Source organism: Prionailurus bengalensis, chromosome B3, assembly GCF_016509475.1.
Source record: "Prionailurus bengalensis isolate Pbe53 chromosome B3, Fcat_Pben_1.1_paternal_pri, whole genome shotgun sequence".
Lineage (NCBI taxonomy): Eukaryota > Metazoa > Chordata > Mammalia > Carnivora > Felidae > Prionailurus > Prionailurus bengalensis.
This window is the reverse complement of record NC_057355.1, coordinates 107,086,422-107,108,171: the sequence shown is the minus strand read 5'-3', so window position 1 is coordinate 107,108,171 and position 21,750 is coordinate 107,086,422. Positions and strand designations below refer to the sequence as shown.

Below are 21,750 nucleotides of genomic sequence, written 5' to 3'. Positions count from 1 at the left end.
AGTGTGACTAGCAAGTGCCTGCATAAAAAGCACACCATGAAAGCAAGGACCTGGCAAGTCTTGGGCATTGGAGGACCCTGATACTGGGAAGCTGAAATGAGTCACAGGGTTGAAGATTGGTTGAAAATCTTTATAACAAGCGGTTAGACCTCCAGGTCAGATGCCATCTTCTGTGCAGCTGAGCTACTGACTACTCCTCCCAGTGCTGGCAGAGAAGTCAGACCAGGGGGTTCTAAACTGCAGGATATCAGATATGACAGAGGGCGGAAGACAGACGCTATACAGAGACCCCCTTCCACTGCTGAACTTGATGAAGGCTGCCAGCCCATTGTGTGTGTGACTGTCCTGTAATCCCTTCCCCCTCTTGAAAAGGAGATGGTTGGATTCTTCTCTAAGGAAACTAAACAGTTCCAGAGAAAAGCCCCACATAATCTAACATTTGAGGATCCTCCAACAAAATGGCTGGTCCCTTCCTGATCACTGTACAGTGAAACCCACCCAGGAACTGAGCCTTTTAGTGCTTCATGCTTAAATAGGATGAGATAGTCAAAGATCACCAGACACCTCAGGAAAAACTCCAATGTGAAAGGCAGAAACTAAAGCAGACAGAAAAACAGAAGTTGGTGGAAACAGCTGACACAATGAATATAAGAATGCTTTTAAAGATACATCTTCTTAGAGAATGTCTATTCTCTATATATTATGCATAATGTATATATAGTCTATATATTAAAGAAAATATACATTCTATATGTTTTCGAGAATATATCTTAAAGTTACATTCATAGAGAAAAAATATATTGCATGTATGAAAAAGAACAGAGAAACAGGAAAGAGCTCCTAGAAATGAAAAATATAACCAATATTTTATTGTATTAAAAAAATTTTTTAATGTTTATTTATTTTTGAGAGAGAGAGCACAATCAGGGGAGGGGCAGAGAGAAAGGGAGACACAGAATCTGAAATGGGCTTCAGGCTCTGAACTGTCAGCACAGAGACTGACTGTTGGGGCTCGATCTCGGGAGCAGTGAGATCATGACCTGAGCCGAGGTCGGACGCTTAACCGACTGAGCCATCCAGGCACCCCTGACAACGAAACTCTTAAAATTTAATAGGATTATAAGAAAAGGAAATCTCTCAAAAAATAGAACAAAATAAGGAGTTGAGGAACAGGATAAAAGAGTAAGAAAATTAGAAGACCATTCTGAGATGTTGAATATTTAATTAATATAAGGCCAGAAAAGGAAATGGAAAGGATAAAGTTATCCAAGAAATAATACAAAAATATTTCTCAGAATTGGAGAATATGAGTTTCCTATTTGAAAAGGCCCATCAAATCCCCAGTGCAATTTCTAAAGGAAAAGACAGTAAGTCACATCATTGTGGGGTTTCAGGCTAAAAAAGAATATTCCAAAGGCTTCTAGAGAGAAAAAGCAGATCTCACTCAAAAGATGAGCAATCAGAATGGTTTTAGGCTTCTTAACTGTACTATTATACTATTATACTAAAAAAAGACATTGCCTTCAAAATTCTGAGAGAAATAATATCTAACATTAGATACCCATCCAAACTATTAGTCAAATATAAATAGAGAATAGAGACATGTTTAGATATATAAGATATCAAAATTTCTCATTTACTCTGTCTCAGGAAGCTAGTACAGAATTTGCTCGGAATAACTTAAAAAGAAAAGGACGTGAAATTCAGGAAACAGGAGGTCCAACATAAGGGGAATGCAGAGGAAAGTCCCAAGTGCTCAGAAAAGAGAAGGCGGCCGTGGGCAAGAGGGGGTGGGGGAGGGAAGAGATATGAAACTGGTAGATCACCTAAGGTGTTTGACCACGTGGGAAGTAATATTTGGAAAGATTTTATAATTCTATTATAGATTTAGATATGAATTAATGTGTACATGGAAAACTAAGGAAATAAAAAATGAGGTATTTTTAGCTCCAGGAAAAACAAAAAATTATACAGGAGGGGAGGAATAATCATACGACACCATTTGTCTCATCTGTGAATGTTTACATTGTCATAATGATCTAAATAGTTAAAATTAGGGACACCCGGCTGGCTCAGTTGGTAGAGCATGTGACTCTTGATCGAAGGTTCTTGATCAAGCCGCATGTTGGGTGTAAAGATTACTTAAAATCTTTTTTAAAAATATAGTTAAAATTCGCTTTAAAAAACATGACTTGGGGCGCCTGGGTGGCGCAGTCGGTTAGGTGTCCGACTTCAGCCAGGTCACGATCTTGCGGTCCGTGAGTTCGAGCCCCGCGTCAGGCTCTGGGCTGATGGCTCAGAGCCTGGAGCCTGTTTCCGATTCTGTGTCTCCCTCTCTCTCTGCCCCTCCCCCGTTCATGCTCTGTCTCTCTCTGTCCCAAAAATAAATAAACGTTGAAAAAAAAATTTTTAAAAACATGACTTTATGGGGAGATTAGAAGTGCACGTGGGGATGTAGGGGTGAGAGTAAGTGTGCTACTTTCTATATTAGGAAGAAGATAGAAAGTGTCTTAAAGTGACAAATCAAGAAATAGTCATATAAGCATTTTGTAAGAAAATAGAAGAAGAAAAAGTTGAGTTTAAAAGTTGTTGATTCTGAGGAGTCAGATACTGCACTGCATTGGAAACATCTAACTTCTATTTTTTGTTTTAAACCTTATAATAGTATTTAAATTTTTTTTAAGTTATTTATTTATTTTGAGAGAGAGAACCAGCAGGGAAGGGGCGGGGCAGGGGGAGCAGCGCACAGGGTGCAGAGTGGTTTCTATGCTGACGGCAGAGATCCTGATGAGGGGCTCAAACTCACCAACTGTGAGAACATGACCTGAATCAAAGTCAAACACTTAACCGACTGAACCGGCCAGGTGCCCCATAGTATTTGACTTTTAAAACTAGACAGATGCCTTATTTTGATTAATTTTTTAAACTAAACATTGTGGGCAGTTATTTTTTCTTTTTCTTTTATATAGCACAAAAGCAGGAGCAGAATTTACTGAACGATTACACTTCTCAAATGGCAAGAGACTTTTCAAGATTTTTCAGCAACTCGGTAAAGAGTCAGTGTATTCATTCTTCTTGCTTTTATTGGAATACTGATATATACAAACCATAATACGGTGTGTGTGTGTGTGTGTATACGGAGAGCGAGACTCTAGATGCAACTAACATGTAATCATGAGCATATCCTTGGGGGGGAGGGCCTCAGTTTTCTTATTCATGAGGTAGAGATGGGATGATGCTTCCTAAGGTTCTTTTTAGATCTCTTATTCTGTTAAATTCCTATGAATATTAGGATAAATGCAGAAAGGTTGCAGAGATGGGGTGGGAGCAGATGAAATGAGAGCATGTAAAGAGACATTTACTACCTTTATAAAATTTATAATCAGTAATTAATGATAAACATGTGTATGTAGAATTGGTTAATTAAAACTAGAAACATTCTAGTTTTGAGAAGCATTGATACCAGAAGTAACTTTTAACATGTGGGTATAGAAAAATATGAAGGGGAAAAGAACTAGTGAGTATATATGCAATTCTATTTGCTTGGTAAGATGCTGCTAGTGATGGTCATACAATGACTAAAGATTATGTGACTTGTAACAGTATAATAACTAAGAATCAAGCAGAGAATTCAGTAGAATATTCTGAAAAATCCATTAAGTTATATTCCTTTCTCTTCAAAAAAAATTAAATCCTCACTGAAAAAGCCTCAATAAATTTCACTTCCCTCTTCCCCATTTTTGGCATACAGTTGTTCAAATATCAGATTTATAAAGTTGTCTCAACAACTTATTTGTCTTAATTGTCTAACTTAAGTCCATGGACTTGCTTCCCAGAGCTTTGGAGTTTTATTTATTTTTTATTCAAATATAATTAACATACAGTGTTATATTAGTTTCAGATGTACAATTTAATCATTCAACAATGCTATACATTTCTCAATTCTCATCCCAATAAGTATACTCTCAATCCCCTTCATTTACTTCACCTATCCCTGCACCCACCTCCCCTCTGATAACTACCAGTTTGTTCTCCGTATTTAAGAGTCTGGGGGAGGGGGAGGTGTCTCTTTTTTTTTTTTCTGTTTTTGTTTTTGTTTTCTTAAATGTCATTTAAGGGACGCCTGGGTGGCGCAGTCAGTTAAGCGTCCGACTTCAGCCAGGTCACGATCTCACGGTCCGTGAGTTCGAGCCCCGCGTCAGGCTCTGGGTTGATGGCTCAGAGCCTGGAGCCTGTTTCTGATTCTGTGTCTGCCTCTCTCTCTGCCCTTCCCTCGTTCATGCTCTGTCTCTCTCTGTCCCAAAAATAAATAAACGTTGAAAAAAAAAATTTAAATGTCATTTAAGAGTGAGTCATATGGTATTTGTCTTTCTCTGACTTATTTCACTTAGCATTATACAATCCAGGTCCATCCATGTTGTCACAAATGGCAAGATCTCATTCGTTTTAATGACTGAGTAACATTCCACTGTACATATGTACCTCATCTTCTAAATCCATTCATCTATCCATGGACAATTTGATTGCTTCCATATCTTGTCTATTGTTAATGCTGCAATAAACATAGGAGATAGATGTAGGTATAAATAGATATAGAGATATAGAGATAGATATAGAGATATGGATATGGATATGGATACATCACTTTGAATTAGCATTTTCATATTCTTTGGGCAAATATCCAGTAGTACAATTGCTGGATTGTAGGGTAGTTCTATTTTTAATTTTTTGAGGAATCTCCATACTGTCTTCCACAGTGGCTGTACCAGTTTGCATTCCTACCAACAGTGCCCAAGTATTCCTTTTCCTCCACATCCTTGCCAACACTTGTTGTTTCTTGAGTTTTTTATTTTAGCCATTCTGACAGGTGTGAAGTGATATCTCATGGTTTGGGTTTTTTTTTTTAATGTTTGTTTATTTTGAGAGGGAGTGAGCACAAGTGGGGGAGAGGCAGAGAGAGAGAGAGAGAGAGAGAGGGAGGGAGAGAGGGAATCCCAAGCAGGCTCTGTGCTGTCAGTGCAGAGCCTAATGAGGGGCTTGATCCCACAAACTGCGAGATCATGACATGAGCCAAAATCAAGAAGGAGATGCTCAACCAACTGAGTCACCCAGGCATCCCACTCATGTTTTTGGTTTGCATTTCCCTGATGATGGATGATGTTGAGCATCATTTCATGTGTCTGTTGGCCATCTGTATGTCTTGGGAGAAATGTCTATTCATGTCTTTTGCCCATTTTTAAATTGGATTTCTTGTTTTTTTTAGTGTTGAGTGTAGAAGTTCTTTCTATTTTTGGATGCTAAACCTCCATTGGTATGTCATTTGCAAATATCTCCTCCTCTTCATTAGGCTCTCGTTCAGTTTTGTTGATTGTTTCATTTGCTGTGTGAAGCTTTTTATTTTGATGTAGTCCCAATAGTTTATTTTTGCTTTTGTTTCCCTTGCCTCAGGAGCTGATGTCAGAGAAATTACTGCCTGTACTCTCTTCTAGGATTTTTCTGGTTTCAGGTTTTACATTTGGGTCTTTAATGCATTTTGAGTTTATTTTTGTCTATGGTTTAAGAGTGATCTAGTTCATTCTTTTGCGTGTAGATGTTCAGTTTTCCCATCACCATTTGTTGAAGACCATCTTTTGCATATTCTTGCCTCCCTTGTCAAAGATTAATTGACCATGCAATTGTGTTCTAATTTCTCGGCTCTCTATTCTGTTCTGATGGTCTCTATGTCTATCTGTGCCAGTACCATACTGTTTTGATTACTACAGAACAGTAGTAATCTGTAGTATATCTTATAGTATATGAAATCTGTGATTCCAAGATCTAGTAGAATATCTTTGTAGTATATCTTGAAATCTGTAAATGTGATACCCCCAGTCCTTTTTATGATTGCTTTGGCTATTCAGGATCTTTTGCAGTTCCATACAAATTTTAGGATGATCTAATTCTAGCTCTGTGAAAGATGCTGTTGGTATTTTGATAGGAATTGTATTAAATCTGTAGATTGCTTTGGGTAGTATGGACATTTGAACAATATTTGTTCTCCCAATCCAGGAGCATGGAATATCTTTCCATTTGTTTCTGTCATCTTCAATTTCTTTCATTGGTGTTTTATAGTCCTGGTCTTTCACCTCTATGGTTAAGTTTATTCCTAAGTATTTTATTATTTTTGGTACAATTGTAAATGGGATTATTTTCTTAATTTCTCTTTCTGCTACTTCATTATTGGTGTATAGAAATGCAATGGGTTGTATACTGATTTTGCATCCTGCAAACATGCTGAATGCATGTATGCATTCTAGTAGTTTTTGGTGAATTCTTCAGGGCTTTTATGTAGAGTGTCATGTCATCTGCAAATAGTGACATTTTTACTTTTTCCTTACCAAGTTGGGTGCCTTTTATATCTTTTTCTTGTCTGATTGCTGTGGTTCAGACTTCCAGTACTATGTTAAAAAAACGTGAGTGTGGATGTCCTTGTGTTGTTCCTTATCTTAGGGAGAAAGCTGTCAGTTTTTTACCATTGAGTCTGATGTTAGCTGTGGGGTTTTCATATAAGGCCTTTATTATGTTTGAAGTATGTTCTCTTCACATCTTTGTTGAGGATTTTGATCATGAATGGATATTGCACTTGGTCAAATGTTTTTTCTGTATCTATTGAAATGATTATATAATCATATGATTTTTCTCCATTTCTTTGTTGATGTGATGTATCATGTTAATTGATTTGCAAATATTGAAACACACTTGCAGCCCAGGAATAAATCCCACTTGATCCTGGTGAATAATTTTTTCATGTACTGTTGGATCCAGTTTGCTGATGTTTTGTTGAAGATTTTTGCATCTGTGTTCATCAGAGATAATGGTCGGTAGCTTCCTTTTTTTATAGTGCCTTTATCTGGTTTTGGTATTAGGGTGGTACTTGGCCTCATAGAATGAATTGGGAAACTTTCCTTCTTTTTCTATTTTTTTTTTTTTTTGGAATAGATTGAGAAGAATAGGTATTAACTTTTTTTTGAATGTTTGATTTAGTTTTGGGAAGTTATATAGTTTGGGAAGTTATTTGCTTCCATTTCTTCTAGGTTGTCTAATTTGTTGGCATATGAGTTTTCATGATATTCTCCTGAAATCCTTTGTATTTCTGTGGTTATTTCTCCTCTTTCATTTCTGATTTTGTTTCAGTCCTTTCTCTCTCTCTCTTTTTATTTTTTTATTTTTGATGAGTCTGGCCAAAGGTTTATCAATTTTGTTGATCTTTTCAAAGAACCAGCTCCTGATTTTATTCATCTGTTCTATTGGTTTGTTTTTTTTTTTTTTTTTTTAGTTTCTATTTCATTTATTTCTGCTCTAATCTTTATTATTTCCTTCCTTCTACTCGTTTTTGGCTTTGTTCTTCTTTTTCTAGCTCCTTTATGTGTAAGATTAGGTTTTTTATTTGAGATTTTTCTACCTTCTTGAATAAAGCTTGTATTGCTATAAACTTCCCTCTTAGAACAGCTTTTGCTGCATATCAAAAATTTTGGACTGTTATGTTTCCATTTTTCATTTTTCATTTCTCTCCACTTTTTTTTTTAATTTCCTCTTTTATTTCTTGGTTGATCCAGTCACTGTTTAGTAGCATGTTACTTAAGCTCCATGTATTTGTGTTCCTTCCAAATGTTTCTTGTGGTTGATTTCTAGTTTCATAGCATTGTGGTCAAAAAGGATGCATGGTAATGACTTCAGTCTTTTTGAATTTGTTGAGACTTGTTTTGTGGCCTAACATGTGATCTATTCTGATAAATGTCCCATGTGCACTTGAAAAGGATTTGTATTCCACTGTGTTAGAATGGAATATTCTGAATATATCTGTTAAATCCATCTGGTCCAATGTGTCATTCAAAGCCACTGTTTCCATATTGATTCTCTGTTTGGATGATCTATCCATTGATGCAAGTAGGGTATTTAAGTCTCCTATTATTCTATTACTATTGATTACTTTCTTATATTTGTTATTAACTGCTATGTATTTGTGTCTTCCATGTTGGGTGCAGAAATATTTACAAATATCCCCATTGTTGATTGTTCCCTTTATGATTACATGATGTCTTTCTTTGCCTCTTGTTAGAGTCTTTGCTTTAAAGTCTATTTTGTCCAGTATAAGTATTACTACCCTGGCTTTCTTTTCACTTCCATTTGTATGACAAATGCTTTTCCACCACTTTTAATCTGCATGTATCTTTAGGTCCGAAATGAGTCTCTTGTAGGCAGCATACAGATGGGTCTTGCTTTTTTATCCATTCCATCACCCTATGTCTTTTGATTAGAGTGTTTAGTCCATTTACATTCAAAGTAATTATTGATAGGTATGTACTTATTGCTATTTTGTTACTTGTATGGTTGTTTTGTAATTCTTCTCCGTTCTTGTTTTCTCTTGCTTTATTCTCACAGTATGCTGGCTTTTTAAAGTGATATACTTGGATTTTTTCTGTTTATTTTTTGCATATCTATTACCAGTTCTTGATTTGTGGTTACCATTAGGTTTATGTATAACATCTTATACATATAGAAGTCTATATTAAGTTGATGGTCACTTAAATTTGAACCTATTCTAAAAGCGGTCAAGTTTTACTCCTTCCCCCTGCCCCAATGTTTTAGGCATATGGTATTATACTTCATATCCTTTTATTTTGTGAATCCCTTAAATGATTTATATAGATATGCTTAATTTTACTACTTTCTGCTTCCTATTTTTCTTACTCCTGCTTATGGTCTTTCCTTTCCACTCAAAGAATTCCCCTCAACATTTCTTGTAAGGCTGGTTTAGTGGTCATAAACTCCTTTAACTTTAGATTGTCTGGGAAACTATCCAAACTCCTTTCTGAATGATAGCCTTCCTGAGTAGATTATTCTTGGATGCAGGCTTTTTCCTTTTAGCACTTTGAGTATATCAGCCCCTCCCTTCTGGTATGCAATGTTTCTGCTGAAAAATCAGCTGATGGCCTTATGGGGTTTTCCTTGTATGCAACTGTTTCCTTTTTCTTGCTGCTTTAAATATTCTCTATCACTGCTTTCTACCACTTTAATTATTAGGTGTCTTTTTTTTTAACTTTATTTTTTTCAAGTTTATTTACTTATTTTTGAAAGAGAGAGAGAGAGCACACAAGTGGGGTAGAGGCAGAGAGAGAGAGAGATTGAATCCCAAGCAGGCTCCTCACTGTCAGCACAGAGCTGGATGCAGGACTTGAACTCACAAACTGAGAGATTATGACCTGAGCCAAAGTTGGATACTTAACCCATAGTAGGTACCCCTACTATGTATCTTGATGTGGATATCTATGGATTGATTTGGGGAGGAGTGGCTCTCTGTGTATCCTGGATCTGGATGTATGTTTCCTTCCCCAGATTAGTGATGTTTTCAATCTTATATCTTCAAATAAATTTTCTGCCCTCTTTTCTGTCTCTTCTCCTGGGATTCCTATATCGCGAATGTTTTAATGCTTGATGGTGTCATTGAATTTCCTTAATCTATTTTCATTTTTGTTAGTCTTTTTTCTCTCTCTCTCTCCTGTTCAGCTTGATTGCTTTCCATTACTCTATCCTCCAGGTCACTGATCCATTCTTCTGCTTCCTCTAGTCTACCAAGTATTCCCACTAGCATATTTTTTATTTTAGTTATTGTGTTCTTCATCTCTGATTTTCTTTTGTTTTCTCTTTGTTGAGGGTCTCACTGGCGCCCTCCACTCTTCTCCAGTCCAGTGAGTATCTTTATGACCATTGATTTAAATTCCCTATTAGGCATATTACTTATTTCCATTTGATTTAGGTCTCTTGCTGTGATACTGTCCTGTTCTTTCATTTGGGACATATTCCTCTGTCTCCTCACTTTGCTGAACTCTGGGTATCTGTTCCTCTGTATTAAGAAAGTCAGCTGCATATCCTGATCTTGAAAGCTGTGGCCTTATGAAGAAGAGTCCTGTAGTGCCCTGTAGTGCAGTGTCCCTTGTTCACAAGAACCTGGCACTTCACGGCTATCTCTACATGTGTTGCATGTACCCTACTTCTGTGTTGGAGCTGCATTTGCCTTTAGTCCAGGTGTCTTCAGTGGCTCTCTCTGCTTGTTGTTGGCAGGACTTAGTCCCTGTGTTGTTCATGGGCCAGTTTAGGGCTGCTGTGGACTTGAGCTGAGTCAGACCAGGCATTTTCCAGAGGTGTGGTAGCACTGAACGCCAAGGTGCTCTCCCTGTATTGTCCTCTGAGAAGCTTTCATTGGTGGATGAGACCTGAAGGTAAACCATATGTCTGCCCCCAGCCTACTGCTGGGGTTTCAGACTAATGTATGCAGTTATCTTCCCCACTTCCAGGAACAGGAGTCACTTTGGAGTGGTGCTGTCCCCAATGGGGCTGCTTGCACACTGTCAGCTTGTGGCACCACTTTGGATGTACTCCTGCCAAGGACAAGTCCATAAGAGCATGTGGGGGTGGGTGCACATTGTTAGAAAGTTGTGCACTGGTCTGCTGCAGGAGAGAACTTGTGGCCTAGACAACTGCCAAGGGCTGCTCTGCAGAAAATGCAGGGGTGGGGCATGTGGTGCCAGCAAGGTCACTGCCAGTCTGCTGTGGAAGGAGACCTGGAGCCACTTTAGAAAATGGCCTCACCAAGTTGGAGGGGAGAGGTTTGAGGAAGAGCAAACTAGGTGGAAAGCATTTGCACTGTGCTGGTTCCTGAGGGTGTTTGTGTATCTAGTCTGGGGTGGGAGGGGGTGGGAAGGGAAACGGTGTTTGCCAGCTCTATTTTTCTTGGAGAAATCTCTCAACCATCCCTGCCCTTACAGCACAGTTCTGAGATTAATAAATAAATATCCTTCCTGTATGCCCCAGGCATTTTTCAAACTGCTGCTTCCATGCTGTATGTCAGCTGGGCTGTTTGTTGGGCTTTGTCTTTAAGGGCAGGAACTCCGTTTTCTATTGTTCTCTAGCCATCCCAGAGCCCAACCCACTGATTCGTAAACACACTAACTGTAAGAACTCACAAAGTTAGACCCTACTGGTTTTCAAAGCCATATGTTATGGGAATATGTCTTCCTAATGCTGGTCCCCTTTGCCTGGGGTGCCTGGTGAGGAGTCTTTTCCTCTCCCCTCTGTATGCTTGTGGTGTCCCTTCCTCCCACGGATCAGTTTGGCTCCTGATCATGTCTCTGCCCTTCCTCTCCTCTTCATTGTGGCCTCTTCTCTACATTTAGCTGTGGAGTCTGTTCTGACAGTTTTGGGGTTGTTCAGTGAGGTATTTGCACCGATGTGGGTGTTATCTAGGGGTATCTGTGGGATGAAGTGTGCTTAGGATTCTCCTATTCCACCATTTCTCATTGTAGTTTTGATTTGCATTTCCCTGATAATTAGAGATGTTGAGCATCTTTTCGTGTGTGTGTGTTGGCCATCTGTGTGTCTTCTTTGGAAGAATGTCTATTCAGGTCCTCTGTGCATTTTTTAACCAGATTGTTAGTTTGCTTGTTTGGTGTTGGGCTTTGTAAGTTCTTTATATAGGGGCACCTGTGTGGCTCAGTCAGTTAAGCGTCCAACTTTAGCTCAGGTCATGATCTTGCAGTTCATGAGTTCGAGCCCCATGTCGGACTCTGTGCTGACAGTTCAGAGCCTGGAGCCTGCTGCAGATAGATTATCTCTCCCGCTCTCTCTGCCCCTCCTCCACTAGTGTTCTGTCTCTCTGCCTTTCAAAACTAAACATTTTTTTAAAAAGTTCTTTATGTATATTTTGGATATTAACCCCTTATAAGATATATCATTTGCAAATATCTTCTTCCATTCAGTAGGTTGCCTTTTGTTTTGATGATTTCCTTCACTGTGTAAAGATGTTTTATTTTGATGTAGTCCCAATAGTTTATTGTTGTTTTTGTTTCCCTGGCTTGAGGAGATCTATCTAGGAAAATGTTTCTATGGCTGATGTGAAAGAAATTACTGCCTGTGTTTTTGTTTAGTAATTTTATGGTTTTCAGTCTGACATTTAGGTCTTTAATACATTTTGTGTTTGTTTCCGTGTTTAGGGTAAGAAAGTGATCCAGTTTCATTCTTTTGCATGTAAGGTGTTCAGTTTTCTCAGTACCATTTATTGAGGAGACTGTCTTTTCCCCATTGTATACTCATGCCTTCTTTGTCATAGATTAATTGGCCATATAAGCATGGGTTTATTTCTGGGTTCTCTATTTTTCCATTGATCTGTGTCTCTTTTTGTGCCAGTACCATACTGTTTTGATTACTGCAGCCTTGTAGTGTCTCTTAAAATCTGGAATTGTGATACTTCCAGCTTCGTTTGCTTTCTCATGATTACTTCGTCAATTTGGAGTGTTTTGTGGTTCTATTCAAATTTTAGAATTATTTAATCCAGTTCTTTAGAAAGTGTTTTTGTTTTGATAGAGACTGTATTAAATTTATGGATTTTTTGGGGTAGTATGGGCATTTTAACAATATTTGTTCTCCCAACCCATGACCATGGCATATTGTTTCATTAGTTTGTGTCATCCTCCATTTCTTCCATCGGTGTTTTTATAGCTCTCAGAGTACAGGTCTTTCACCCCCTTGGTTAAGTTTATTCCTATGGATCTTATTGTTTTTGATGTAACTGTAAATGGGATTGTTTTTTTAATTTTACTTTCTGCTACTTCATTATTAATGTTTCGAAATACAACAGATTTATGTAAATAAATTTTGTATCCTATGACTTTACTGAGTTCATTTATCAATTCCAGTAGTCTTTAGGGTTTTCTGTATATAGTATTATGTCATCTGTAAATCATGAGATTTTTACTTCTTCCTTACTGATTTGGATATCTTTTATTTCTTTTTTCTTGTCTGATTGCTGTGGCTAGGGCTTCTAGCACTATGTTGAATAAAAGTGGCGAAAGTGAACATCCTTGTCTTGTTCCTGATCTTAGAGGAAAATTTCTCAGTTTTTCACCATTTAGTAAGATGTTAGCTGTGGGATTTTCATATATGGCATTTACTATATTGAGGTATGTTCCTTCTTGACCAACTTTGTTGAGAGGTTTTATCACAAATGGATGTTATGTTTTGTCAAATGCTTTTTCTGCATTTATTGAGATGATCCTATGGTTTTTCTCTGTTCTTTTGTTGATGTGATGTATCACATTGATTGATTTATGAATATTGAACCATGCTTGCATCCCTGGAATAAAAGTACTGTTGGATCCAGTTTGCTAATAATTTGTTGAGGATTTTTACATCTGTGTTCATCAGAGATATTAGTCTGTAGATTCCTTTTCTTATAATGTCTTTATTTGGTTTTGCAATCAAAATGAATGAATTTGGAAACTTCCCTTCTTTTTCTATTTTTTGGAATAGTTTGAGAAGAATGGGTATTAACTCTTCTTTAAATGTTTGGTAGAGGGACTCCTGGGTGGCTTAGTTGGTTAGGCATCTAACTCTTAATTTCGGCTCAGGTCATTATCTCACAGTTCATGGGTTCAAGCCTTGTGTCAGGCTCTGCACTGACAGTATGGAGCCTGCTTGGGATTCTCTCTTTCTATCCCTCTCTCTCTTCCCCTCCCCTGCTCACAGTTTCTCTTTCTCTCTGTAAAATAAATAAATAAATAAACTAAAAAAAAAATTTGGTGGAATTCAGCCTTGATGCCATCTGGTCCTGGACTGAGTTTATTGGGAGTGTTTTGATTATTGATTTCATTTCATTGATAGTAATTGATCTGTTCAGGTTTTCTATTTTTTCTGATTTAGTTTTGGGAGGTTATATGTTTCTATGAATATATCCATTTTTTTGTAGGTTGTCCAAATTTTTGGCATGTAATTTTTCACAATATTCTCTTATAATCCTTTGTATTTCTGTGGTGTCCGTTGTTATTTCTACTCATTCATTTCTAGGGTTTTTGGGGGTCCTCCTTTTTTTTTTTTTTTGGATGAGTCTAGCTAGCAGTTTATCAATTCCATTGATCTTTTCAAAGGCCCAGGTCGTGATTTCATTGATCTGTTCTATTGTTTTTTTTAGTTTCTATTTCATTGATTTCTGCTCTAATCTTTATTATTTCCTTCCTTCTACTAGCTTTGGGCTTTGTTCTTTTTCTAGCTCCTTTAGGTGTAAGGTAAAGTTGTTTATTTGACATTTTTCTTGCTTCTTGAGGTAGTCCTCTGTTACTGTAACCTTTCCTTTGAGAAGAGCTTTTCCTGCATCCCAAGGATTTTAGACCACTGTGTTTTCATTTGTCTCATGTATTTTTTTATTTCCTCTTTGATACCTTGGTTGACCCATTCATTGTTCAGCAGTTTGTTATTTAAGTCCATGTATTTATGTTCTTTCCAGATTTTTTTCTTGTGATTGATTTCTAGTATCATATTGCTGTGGTAAGAAAAGATGTGTGATTTGATTTCAGACTTTTTTGATTTATTGACACTTGTTTTATGGCCTAAGATATAATCTATTCTGGGGAAGTTTCCATGTGTAATCCACTGTTTTTGTATGAAATGTTCTCAATGTACCTGTCAGGTCCGTCTGGCCTAATGTGTCATTCAAAGCTGTTTTCTTGTTGATTTTCTGTCTGGATGGTGTATCCATTGATGCAAGTGGAGTATTAAAGTCCCCTGCTATTATTATACAACAATAATAGAAAGAAACAGTTTCTTACTCTGTTTGTTAATAGTTGCTTTATGTAGGTATTCCCATGTTGGGTGCATGGATATTTACAATTGCTATATCCTCCTGTTTGATACAAATGTTATAACCTCTTATTGGATTACTCCCTTTATCATTATGTAGTGTCCTTTTTTGTTTCTTGGTTTAGTCTTTGTCTTAAAGTCTACTTTGCTCAATATAAATATTGCTACTTCAGCTTTCTTTTTGCTTCTATTCCATCTGCATGGTAAATGTTTTTCTATCCCTTTACTTTCATTCTGTATGTGTCTTTAGGTCTGAAGTGAATCTGTTATAGGCAGCATATGGATGGGTCTTTGTTTTTTATCCATTCATTCACTCTATGTTTTTAAATTGGAGCATATAGTCCATTTAAACACAAAGTAATTATTGATAGGTATGTACTTATTGCCATTTTTATTACCTGTTTCATGGTTGTTCCTTTCTTCTTCTCTTGTTCACTTCCCTTAGAGTTTGAAAGCTTTAGTGTTATGCTTTGATTCATTTCTCTTTTATTTTTTGTGTATCTGTTACAGGTTTTTGATTTGTGGTTACCATTGGGTTTACGTATAATTTCTTATGTGTATAGTATTCCATATTAAGTTGATGGTCACTTAAATTTGAACCCACTCTAAAAGCACTGAATTTCTACTAACCCCCATGTTTATGTATATGATGTCATACTTTATATTTTAAAAATTTTGTGTATCCCTTGACTGATTTTTATAAATATAATTGATTTTACTGCTTTTGTGTTTTACCTCCTTACTGGTTTTATAAGTGATTAATGTACTTTTATTATATGTTTGCATTTCCCTGTGAAATTTTTTCCTTTCATAGTTTTCATACTCCTGATATGCTGGGGTTTTTTTTCCACTCAAAGAGTTCCCTTTAACATTTCTTGTAAGGCCTCTTTAGTGCTCATGAACTCCTTTAACTTTGTTTGTCTGGGAAACTCTTTATCTCTCCTTCAATTATGAATAACATACTTGCTGAGAAGACTATTCTTGGTTGCATTTTTTTTCTTTCAGCACTTTGATTTCACTTTTATTTTTTTAAGTGGGCTCTAAGCCCAACATGAGGTTTGAACTCATGACCCAGAGATCAAGAGTCACATGCTCTACTGACTGAGCCAGCCAGATGCCCCTTTCAGCACTTTGAATATATCATGCCACTCCCTTCGGTTCCGCAAAGTTTCTGCTGAAAAAACACCTGATAGGTTTATGGAGTTTCCCTCGTATTTAACTGTTTTATTTTACTTCATTAATTAAAAAAAAATTTTTTTTTACTGCTTTTAAAAATCTATATATATCACTACTTTCTGCCATTTTAATTACTCTGTGTGGATCTCTTTGGGTTTAATTTTGTTGAAGGTTCTGTATACCTCCTGGATCTGGATGTCTGTTGCCTTCCCCAGATGAGGGAAGTTTTCACCTATTATGTCTTCAGATAAATTTTCTGCCCCCTTCTCTCTCTCTTCTTCTTTTGGGATCCCTATAATGTGAGTATTGTTATGCTTGATGATATCACTGAGTTCCCTTAGCCTGTTCTCATTTTTTATTATTTTTTTTTCTGTTTACTGTTCCGCTTGGCTGTTTTCCATAACATGCATCCATCCATATCACTGATTTGTTCTTCTGCCTCCTCTAGTCTGCTATTGATTCCCTCTAGTGTATTTTTTATTTCAGTTATTGAGTTCTTCACTCTGACCGGTTCTGTTTATATTTTGTATTTCTATTGAAGGTCTCTCTGAGCTCTTCCACTCTTTTCTCAAGTCCAGTAAATATCTTTATGACCATTAATTGGAGTTGTTTATCAGGCATGTTACTTATTTCTGTTTCATTTGGCCCTTTTGCTGTGGTTTTATCCTGTTCTTTCATTTGGGACATAGTCCTCTGTCTCCTCATTCTGTCTAACTCTGTTTCTTATTATGTATTAGAAAACTCAGCTACAAGTAGTGGCCTTACGAAGAAGAGGTCCTATAGTGTCCTGTGATGCAGTGCTCCCTGTTCAGCAGAACCAGGCATTTCAGTGGCATCTCCTTGTGGGTTGCGTGCAGCCCACTATTGTGGCTGAGCCACGTTTGCCTTCAGTCAGGTCAGTTGTAATGGCCCTTTTTGCCTGCTGTCGGTGCACCAGGAAGGGTTTGGTCTCTGTGACATTAAAGAGACAGTCTGGGGCTGTTGATGGCTTCTAGTTAGGTGGTATCAGCATTCAGACCAGATGCCTGCTCTCAGTCCGTCTGCTGAAGCTATAGTTGCATAGAACTGTAGGGTGCTCCCCCTCATCCTCTGAGAGGCTTTATGGTGCATGTGGCCCACATTCCGATCCAGATGCCTGCCCCCAGTCTGTCTGCTGGGGCTGCAGTCTCACTGATCAGTGGCATACTCTCATTGTGTTGCTGCCATAAGGTTCAGCTACTGGGACTGTGGGTACACTGGTATGTGTGGATATCTTCCTCTCTCCCCAGGGAAGGAGTCACTTTGGAGTGGTGCTGGTCTCTGCTGGGATTGTTTTGCAGGGTGTCATGGTTGGCGTCATGGTTGGAGCCATTTTCGAGGGATGCCTTTGGAGTAAGGCAGATTGAGTGGGCTGATCTGCAGAGGAATGTAGGGGCAGGGCACTAGTTGCCAGCAAGATAGGTGGAGAACATTCCTGCTGTTTCCTTCAAGTGTCTGGCCAACTAGCATGGGGTGGTGGGGGAGGAAGAGAAATGGCGTCCACTAGCACTTTTGTTCTATAACGGTCTCCTAAAGATCCCTTTTTCTCTGACTGGGGGCGTTCTGCATACATTCTGAGATTAGTAAATACATCTGCATAGATTTACTTTTGAAACAGTTGTTTCTGTGTTGTGTCATTTGTTATGCTGACTCTTTAAGGGTGGGGACTCAGTTTCCTATTGTCCTCCAGCTCTCCCAAAGCTAAGCCTACTGTTTTTTAAAGTACTGGAAGCAAACCCTGATGATCGTAAAGACTCAAGAAGTTAAACCCCACTGTTTTTCAAAGTGAAATATTATGGAGACTTGTCTTCCCACTGTGAGTCCCTCATGCCTGGGGTGCCTGGTATGGGGTCTGTTCCTCTCTCTTCTTGTGGTGTCTCTCCTCTTTGTGGTTATTTTTGCCATGGTTTGGGTTCCTAACCAGTCTCTACCACCCCTACCCTTTTCAGTGTGGCCCCTCTCTGTGAAAGTCTGTTCTGCCAGTTTTCAGGCCACTTTCACAGATAGTTACACAGATGTGGCTCAGTGTATCCATGGGTTGAGATAAGCTCAGCATCCTCTTTCTGCACCATCTTCCCAGAAGTGAACCAACTGTGGAGTTTTAAACATCAAGTTTTCCCCCATAGCCTCTGCTGATAATTCAGGAATTAATTAGACCCCCATCTCTGAATGTGGTTCAGGGCAATCTAATACACTGGTGTCCTGATTATTTAACTCTGAGTTAATTGTGGGTTTTATGTGTGAGCAGGAAAAAGTGAAGAAAGAACTCAAATACTTACGAGACCAAGAAAGCCATAAGATCAAAAGCCATCTTGAAACTCTCAAGAACTTAGAAAATGAAATCTATGTACATGACTTAAAAGTAGATGCTTTGCTCCTGGAAAATGAAAAATTAAGAAAAGTAAGTTCACGAGCACTTCACTTTGCATGGTGGTTTGACTGGTTGCCTAGACCTGTAATAGTTATGAGAGAAAAAGAAATCATAGCTCTTGACACTTTTTAAATAAAACTTAAAGTACATATAGAAAAGTGCACAAATCATAAGTGAAACGCATAATGAGCACACACAGGTAACCAGCATGCAGATCAAGAAACAAAGTGCTGACAGTATCCAGATATTTTCTGTGTCCCTTCCTGTCACTGGCCTTCCCACATGGGTAACACTATACTGGCTTCTAACACCAAAGGTTAGTTTTGTCTGTTTCTGAACATTATATGTATAGAATGATACAGTATGCACTCTTGCTCAATACTGTTTGTAAGGTTCATCTTTATTATTGAGTGTAGTATGGTTTGTTCATCCCTAATGATGTATAGTATTCAAGTATATGGCTGTACTACAGTTATATACTTTGTGGATGGGGGGGGGGGGTCAGAGAGTTTCTAATTGGGCCTATTAGAAATAGTGTTGCCATGAATATTCTAGTACATGTATTTTGGGGGAACATACGTGCATATTCCTGTGGGGTATACCCCTCAAGTGGAAGCTCAAGGCCATAGGGATGTGGACTGTCCATTCTAGTGCACAGTGCCATCTCTCAAGAAGTTGAAGTAATTGCAACTCCCAGCGGGGCCTGTGAGAACACCACTGGTTCTACATTCTCACCAAACCTTGGTTTTTTTTTTTTTCCATTTAACTATTCTGGGAGGGTGTAGTGGTGTCCCATTGTGGTTTTAATTTGCATTTTCCTGATGGTTAATGAAGCATCTATTTATATGTTGTTGGCCACGTGTATACCTCTTTGTGAAGTGCCTGTTCAAGTTTTTTACCCATTTAAAACATTAGGTTGTCTGTCTGTCTTGTATCGATTGTATCATTTTTTCCCAGTAAACTACATTGACCTCAAGGTGAGGATCTGTATCAGTGGATCCCAAGGGTTTTGCACAGTGCCACGGGAGGGGGATTCAGTCCCATTTGATGCTCACAGTAACCTTTAAGGTGGATAAGATATTATGTTCCTTTTATAAATGAGGAAACTGAGGTTCTATATTTTTTTTAATAACTCTTAATAGCTAGAGAAATCAAAACCATCCCACAGCAATAAGACACTAAGGGAAACATTGCTTTACCTCTCTGGGTAATTTTTTCCATCATTTAAATCACAGCAGTTATCTACCAGTATGAGGACCAATGTTTTTTGGCAGAATTAAAGTGGCATAAGAGGTACTAATGCACTTTGGAAAGGTAAATGTGCTCCAGAGCCCTGGCACCATCATCAGTAACCTGCACGCATGCAATACATGTTCATTCTTCTCGCCCTCGAAACAATCTCATAAGGCATTTCCTCTACCCATGGAAATATTCCACAAGACTGTCTTCCTATCAAGATGACATAGATTATTTACTAAAATACCTGGAATTGTTTTTGCTACGTTAGTAATGGGTAAGCAAATGGATGACCATGTGAAAACACTGATTCTAAAAATTCTCTTTAATCTATTGACCGTCTACGAGGCCCCGAATGACCCTGTGCTGTTCTCGTATTCACTCACCACTCTCCGTCTTGCTGATTACATCCCTACTCTCAGCAAATGTTTTAAGCCCCCACGGAATCCCTGGCCTTGGAGAAGGCACAATGAATACAGAGATGAAAAAGACACTGCCCCAAGTCCTTAGGAAGCTCATAGTCTAGCTGAGGAAGTCGCAAATAAATAGTTACAATTCAGTGTGTTAAAACATTTGAGAGTTACGGGAAAGCAGCTGAACTAGGCAGGTCTACAAACAGTGATTCACGTTCAACGAGGGGCAGGAATGATGACTTGGACTTGACTTACAGGGTTTTCACTTTGATTTACTACAAAAGCTTCCAACAAGCCACACAGACTGGGACAAGATCAAGGCTGCATTATTAGACCCTACAACAGGCTTATAAACAGTTCCGCATCTACACCTTCTATAGTACTGGATGCCATTTTCTAGATTCTTTTTATCAGTAGTTTCTAGTATTTGACTGTTCCTCTCTTAAAACTGGGTGAGTGCCAAATTTATATCCAAAGCCCATGCTTTCAGAGTTCCCAGAGACTTTAGAGTTTAGCATTCCTGAGCATTGGGTGGTCAGAACAGAAAGTGATGATTTTAATACCCAAGCCACTACTGCCTCCATTACCAACCCAGTGAAACCTCTGAATGGAGTGAACAAATCTGTGGGGTCTCCAGTCTCAATAAGTCCTTTCTCTGAGGTCCTACACCAAACTCCTCCGGTCTGGCAGCATGGCTGCCTCGGCACATTTACTGCATGCACATTTTGCGTACAGGGCAATATTTTGTTTGTGGACATGATGTATTTGAGCAGAATATCTTTTAATTTCTTCTCGCGGCAAATTATATTCTGAATGCGGTGTGTTTTGGGGGGCTTAAATGTTGACTGGGAAGCCAGACCCCTTATCTCCTTCACCGGAATGTAAGCTTAACAAGAGTTCTGCTCTGTTACCCTTGTACTAAGAATAGTCAGTGGCACAGAGGAGGATCAATAAATATTTGCCGAATGACTCACGGATAATTAATCTATAGTATCTAAACTGCTTAAAACAGTCACATGCTTTTAATTCCAGTATATTGCATATATGAAGAACAACATAGAGCTATACAAAAAAAGAGAAGAAGACCTCAAGTGCGCGTCAGGTGACCTGTGTTGGCAACTGACAGCTCATCAGAGTAAGTAATGTGTCATGGGTGATCTTTATATATAAAGAATAACTGTTTTGTTTTATTAAACATTTTTTTTGGTGTTTCTTTATTCTTGAGAGAGAGAGTATGAACTGGGGAGGGGCAGAGAGAGAGGGAGACACAGAATCTGAAGCAGGCTCCAGGCTCTAAGCTGTCACTATAGAGCCTGACGCGGGGCTCGAACTCACAGACCACGGGATCATGACCTGAGCCGAAGTCGGACGCTTAACCTACTGAGCCACCCAGGTGGTGCCCCAATGTTTTGTTTTATTTAAATAAATTTTACTGATTTGCATCCAATAAAATGCACCCATGTTAAGTTCAATGAGTTTTGACAAATGTACATGCCACTCTAACCACTGCCACCCCAAGTAAGATAGAGAACATTTTTGTTTCCCTGGTGACCCTTGGTGGCTACTTTCCGGTCTATCTCCGGCTCCTGGAACCCACTGATCTGCATTCCGTCACTAAGGATTAGATACAAATGGAATGATGGAGTATGTACACTTTCGTACCGCATGTCTTTCACTCAGCTAGCTTTTTTTTTCTTTTTTTTTTAGATCATTCATGTTGTTGCATGTCTCATTGCTTTGTTCCGTTTTATAGCTGTATAATTAAGTATTCCATTATGAAGATCTACCATGTTTTGTTTGTCCATTCACCAGCTGAAGGACATTTGGATTTTTTCCAGGTTTTGGTTACTCTTTGTTTACACTTGTTTT

At 38.3% G+C, this 21,750-nt stretch overlaps 1 protein-coding gene across 2 annotated transcripts in view; it reads left to right on the top strand.

The window, feature by feature from the left end:
- Nucleotides 1-21,750, top strand: part of CCDC175 (coiled-coil domain containing 175) — a 77,518-nt gene that overhangs the window by 46,894 nt on the left and 8,874 nt on the right. For both annotated transcript variants that reach the window (XM_043556276.1, XM_043556277.1), the window contains exons 15-17: nt 2,970-3,049; nt 18,110-18,262; nt 20,914-21,016. In XM_043556276.1, coding sequence (XP_043412211.1) covers nt 2,970-3,049; nt 18,110-18,262; nt 20,914-21,016 — 336 coding nt within the window. The remainder of the gene's footprint in view (nt 1-2,969; nt 3,050-18,109; nt 18,263-20,913; nt 21,017-21,750) is intronic.